The sequence below is a fragment of the Vipera ursinii genome, assembly GCF_947247035.1.
Source record: "Vipera ursinii genome assembly, chromosome: 1".
NCBI classification, from domain to species: Eukaryota; Metazoa; Chordata; class Lepidosauria; order Squamata; family Viperidae; genus Vipera; species Vipera ursinii.
The window spans coordinates 304,564,434-304,570,433 of record NC_139512.1 but is presented as its reverse complement, the minus strand read 5'-3'; the positions used below and the strand labels follow the sequence as shown (position 1 = coordinate 304,570,433).

General features: G+C 34.4%; 1 protein-coding gene across 1 annotated transcript in view; it reads right to left on the bottom strand.

Moving 5' to 3' along the window:
- Positions 1–295: 295 nt before the first annotated feature.
- LBR (lamin B receptor) overlaps positions 296–6,000 on the bottom strand; it is a 28,401-nt gene continuing 22,696 nt past the window's right edge. Inside the window, exons 11-14 of the mRNA XM_083348870.1 lie at positions 3,912–4,080; positions 2,387–2,467; positions 2,155–2,277; positions 296–1,662 (exon numbers count right to left, since the gene is read on the bottom strand). Coding sequence (XP_083204996.1) covers positions 1,502–1,662; positions 2,155–2,277; positions 2,387–2,467; positions 3,912–4,080 — 534 coding nt within the window. The 3' untranslated portion in view covers positions 296–1,501. The remainder of the gene's footprint in view (positions 1,663–2,154; positions 2,278–2,386; positions 2,468–3,911; positions 4,081–6,000) is intronic.

Genomic DNA, 6,000 nt, shown 5'->3' with positions numbered 1-6,000 from the left:
GCTACATTAAAACTAAAAGCAAATGTTATAAAGAATATGCTACATATATATATACAAAATATGTGCTTTACAGATATTAAATGAGTGCTTTTTCTACCTGAATTATGAAATTCAAGGTTTGAAAAAAAAATATTTCAATACCTCTGCTTCAAACTTTATATATTAAAATAGCAATTGTTTTGTCAATTACAGCCATTTCAATAATTACTAGCTATGAATTAGTAAAACTCCATAGCTATAGGTAAAAGATATGAATACAAAAATATAAAAAATGCATTAGTGCATATATAGTTGATTTTAATTTCCACTTTTTATTAAAAAGCTAATTTAAAAAGCATTTTGAAGTATTGGCATTTTTTTATATGTAACAATATAAAAGGGCAAAATAACCTACTTTGAGGTAGTAATGCCAAGTTGTAAATTTTGAAGTTTTCTTTTTTTTCATAATGCATCACCATATTTAAATGAAGTCATCAGCTCTTGATGTTTCACAATAATACAATACTTTACATTTTTTCAAAAATATGCAAATGGGTATAATTAAAAAAAATTAAAACTTTGAAAAACAATTCCATTTTACAGCTAAATATTATAAAACAAACTCAATGTTATAAAGGAAAGCTGCAGTGTAAAGCAACAGTTCATTGGAAAAATTACTTTTTTCAGTTTGTACATTTCACATCTTGCACTACTTTTTATTACCACTAAATAAAGCTCTAATGTTTTTATAACTAATATTTTCAAACCTGAGAAATTCCATGAGAGCTTATGGGACATTTTATATATCCCCTTACAACTGTACTGTGTACAATACTCAACTAAAAAAAATCCACATATATGTTGTTTAGAACTTAAATGGGAGCCGGTTTTTATGAGGCAGAAGAGTCATTTATTATAACTCTAAACTCTATCTTTCTGCCTTGAGGGAATCAGTTTTGAGTGAGAACAAATATAATTAGGAAGCATGAACATAGTAAAAGTCGCTTTCCACTGGATCTTAGTATGCTTTTAATTTTTTATAGGATGTTTGTTTGACCAAGGTACCCCTTAGTCTATGAGTGGCTAAAAATGAAAAATAAAATTATAGGGAAAGAAAATGTTGGCAATTAAGTCCCAAATTTGGTTTTCTTTCTTACAGGATACAAAATTTATTTTATTTAATTCAATTTATATACCGCCCTTTTCCCGAAGGACTCAGGGCGGTTATAAATGAATATAAATGAATATTACACATCAGATAACCATAAAGCATACAAATTACTTAATACTTTTCATGCACTATACAACTAGTTTAATGTTTCTTAATAAAAAAATATGTCACTTAAAATTGCAAGTGGTTAAAAAGTTATAAGGCTTCATCAATCAGATGGCTGGTAAAAGAAATGTATTTTTAAGAACATCCAGTACAATTATTATATATTCCAAGTGCCAAGGTAGGAGGTATGATGTCTACACCAAAGGTTTCATTGCCAAAATTCTGTATCTTGTATCAGGATGTCGCTCAATAGATGTATGGAAATATGCGGTATGGTACACGTTGGCAGTATTTTTCCCATGCCAAACCATATTTTTTCTTAGACTGATGTTCATCACGGGCTTCTCGGTGAATAAGCAAACCGGTAAAATATATGACATAGAAAAATGGTAAAATATGATTGAATCCTATAAAAAATATAGAGAAAGTGTCATTACTTTTTCCTCAGTCCATCAGTCATACAGTCATTGTGTGTGTGTGTGTGTATAAATATTTAAATATTTTAATTGTAATTTTAATTAAAAGCTAGTTAATTAAACAATTAAGTATAAATTATTAATGTGGGTTTTATTAATTTTTTAAGAAAATTATTGAAGCTTTGAATCATTACAAATGTATTCAAAAATGTATATTTTTATCTTGGTATTACATTTAATAAAAATATAGCAAAGGAATACTGCCATGAAAGACGATCACAACATTGTCTATATGGTATATCTTGTTATTTTTCAATTATATTCTCCTTCTGTGCAAATTCTTTTACTTTCAAGCATTTTATTATATATAAATCTTTGGCAGTGAGAAACTTGTATTACAGTCAGTAACTATCACTCTACCAACAAAATAGACATGCCAAAGAAACAGGAAAAGTGTAAGGTAAAATTACTTTATTAACTTACCACAAGGTAGAGACCAAGCCAGGGCCATAATGATATCACCTAAATAATTAGGATGACGCACAAAGCCCCACCAGCCAGATACAAGGAGATTTTTTCCCGTTGCAGTAGGAATAACATTCAAATCTGTATAATAGACATATATGTATATAATAGAATGCAGTAGAAAATATTTCTAGGTATAAATAGTATGTGGAGTACTGATACGAAATTAGTAGGTCTAAACATTACTTACGAGCAAGTTTCGAATCCTTTGGATTTCTTCTAAATAAATTCTTTTGTGTGTTGGCAGCACGAAAAATGTAATACCCAACAACTTGGGGGAAAAAAGAGTACCGATTATAACACAGAAAAATTATTTTATCATTTCACAACAATAATAATGATAAGGGTAACATTTATATGGATGCACGTATTTTTCAATTCTATTATCACTAAATTCAGTCTTTAGCAAACCAAGACTCTATTACTAACACATCAATGTCCTACACCATACCCTAGCAGGTAACACATGCACATTTCTTAACTTATGCAAATGATGTAATCCATATTGGGTTTCCATACAGCTGATCCCCCTTTGTTGTGTTTTCTTCCCTTCCCTTCTTCCTTTTCCCTTCCTTTCCTTTTTCCTTTCCCTTCCCTTCCCTCTCCATCTCTTCCCTTTCCTTGTTGAGATATGTCTATGGAGATTCTCAGTCATCCAGTCATAGTTGTCCCAAAGATGCTTTTTCATGAGGCAACTGGACTTTCTTGTTTTTCTTTGAAGACGTTTCACTTCTCATCCAAGAAACTTCTTCAACTCTGACTGGATGGTGGGGAATGGAAGAATTTATATTCCCCGCAGGCAGCTGGTCATTTGCATTCTTTTAGAGAGTCACTGAGGCCACTTGGAGGTTTATCTGTGTCATCAGGGTCACCTGAGTAGCGCAAATGGGTGTGGAGCCTTCTTGGAACCGTTGAAAGGATTGTGTTGTAGACTGGAGACAGATGATGTCATATCCCTCCCCCCTCTATTGAGAGAGGGCTGTTCTATCTTCAGTCTACCACACAGTACTTTCAACAGTTCCAAGAAGTTTCTTGGATGAGAAGCGAAACATCTTCAAAGAAAAACAAGAAAGTCTAATTGCCTCGTAAAAAAGCATCTTTGGGATTTGTTGAGAAATATTTGGAGGATAATGGGAGCTGCAGGAAGTGAAAATTTCTATTGCAATTTTACACCATAAAAGATGAAGGGAATGAAAAAAGTATTAAAATATAAGCTAAAATCTGAATAATGGGATACTTGAATCTTTAATTAATAAATTAAATTAAATTAAATTTCTACATACTTTATTGTACTATGTCAATTATATTCCCATTTTAGGATTGAGTATACTTCCAAGCTAATTATTATGACAAATGTTATACTACTAGTGATAGTATTTCACTATCAGTCTAAACAATCCTTAAAAATATGAATATTGTAATCACAGAATGTAGAAAAAATCAAGGGTGGACTTTTATTATTGTTGGATTATAACTTTCATAATAATTGACAACTGAGATAGATAGAATTTGGATACATAATCATCTGCAAGTTCACAATTCTCTCAAGCTCATATTATCTCCTCTCTTGTTGACCATTTGATTGTATAGTATTATTATGATTATTCCATTTCCTGCTCAGTACTGAATGGGGGGAAATCTTCAGCTGAAATTTTTTGTGCTGCACTATGCAGTAATGCAAAATAATGTATTCCTATCATTATGTCATAACTTACTATTTAGAGTCACAATTGCAGAAGCTGCAGGCCATGAAATCTCATTTGGATTATTCACTAAATAGAATGCTTGTAAACTGTAGAGAAAGGGAACCCACACTAAGTCTCCAAATGCTAGCATGAATCCAAACCCTTCATTTGTGATGTCCATTGTTGTTAAAATTGCTTCCTAAAATATTAAAAGAATATTCAATTAATTAGTAGTTAAATAAGAAACTTTTAAAACAGCTAAATTATTACCATCTTTGCTTCTTTAAATGCATGCCCCATTACACAACACCTTTTGCAAGGATACCTTTTATTGCTGATGAATTCTGAGTTCACACTTCTCTAAATACATTTATAAATTTCGTTTAGTAGATTATGCTCTACAAAATAACCCTGTGTCTTCTACAATTTATGTGTCTAAGGCAAAATAACATTTTGATCAAGTAATTTTTAAAAGATAAAATATTATAGCCTTTTCTTGTAGAATCAACTTATTCTAATAGTGTACTCAGAGGACTTAGTATAGAAATTTCAGACAAAATTGGGCTAATTAGCAATGAAACAGATCTTTCAGTAAGTTTAGATTATTTTTGAGATGTGTGGAAAGTAGTTTTTAAATTTCCTCAACAAAATCAGCAATTGGATAGCTTTCCAATGATGAAGGCAAGTCTCCAAAAGGGTAGAGGAGAAAATGTCCCTTTTCAAATGGTTCTGGGTTATGAAGGAGATAAAAGGAAGAATGGTAAACATTCATTTCTTAGAAGCCATAAACTCTTACTCCCATCAATGTTTTCACAAATGTGATTCCAAAATGATGCTATTGAAATTCAGCCATTCTTCCTGGTTTGGGCATCAGTGTGCATATGTCAGTGTGGGAACGGAAATGAATGAATGAACCTTTATTGTCAAAGTACAACCATGTATACATTGAGATTGGTTGAGCCTCCTCGTGCCCCCACCCCCAACTCACAGTGACAACAAACCCTCCATCTTATTACACCATGTGAGCTAATTGCACAACACAATGGCCTTGCAAGTCAATCATACATAAAGTTTATAAAATTATTTCCCGTTTAAGAGCCTAACAGCCCATGGATAAAAGCTGTTCTTCAGCCTGTTGGTACAGCTGGCTATACTCCTATATCTCCTACCCGATGGTAGGAGAGTAAAGAGATAGCGACCAGGGTGTGAATCATCCCTGAGAATTTTCCTCACTCTTCAAGGCAGCGAGCCCTGGTGATGTCATCCAATGGTGTCAGGGGACAGCCCACAATGTCTTGTGCTGTGCTCACCACCCTCTGTAATACTTTCCTATCTGTGGCTGTCAGACCAGCATACCAAACCACAATACAGTACGAGAGGACGCTCTCTATAGTAGACCGGTAAAAGAGGGTCATTAGCCGTTGTTCTACCCTGTTCTTCCGCAAGACCCTGAGGAAGTGGACTCTCTGTTGGGCCTTTCTGGCCACCTGGGCTGTATTAACTTTCTAGGTAAGATCTTCACAGAGGTAGACTCCCAGAAATCTAAAGGAGGAAACTCTCTCCACACAGCACCCCCTGATGTAAAGTGGGGCAGGTTCCTCTTTTTTTCTCCGGAAGTCTAGCACCATCTCTTTCGTCTTGCCAATGTTCAGGTGCAAGTTGTTGTTGAAACACCATATGGATAGTTTTTGTACTTCCCCCCTGCATGCTGTCTCATCCCCACCTGTAATAAGACCCACTACGGTGGTATCATCTGCGAACTTAATTATCGCAGTAGATGGGTCGGATGATACACAATCATATGTGTACAATGAGTATAGGTATGGGCTAAGCACGCAGCCCTGTGGCAAGCCGGTGCAAAGCTTCAGGGGGATGGATAAAACAGACCCGACCCTCACTGTTTGTAACCGGTCCCTGAGAAAGTCTGGAATCCATTCGCAGATAGAAGGGGAATATTTCAAGTCAGTCAGTTTTTCAATGAGAGTGCTCAGCAAAATGGTGTTGAAAGCCGAGCTCTAATCAACAAAAAGCATCCTGACATAGCTTCCAGGTTTCTCAAGATGACTTGCTACAGAGTGTAAAGCAGTAGCTATGGCATCGTCTGTCGACCTGTTCCCCC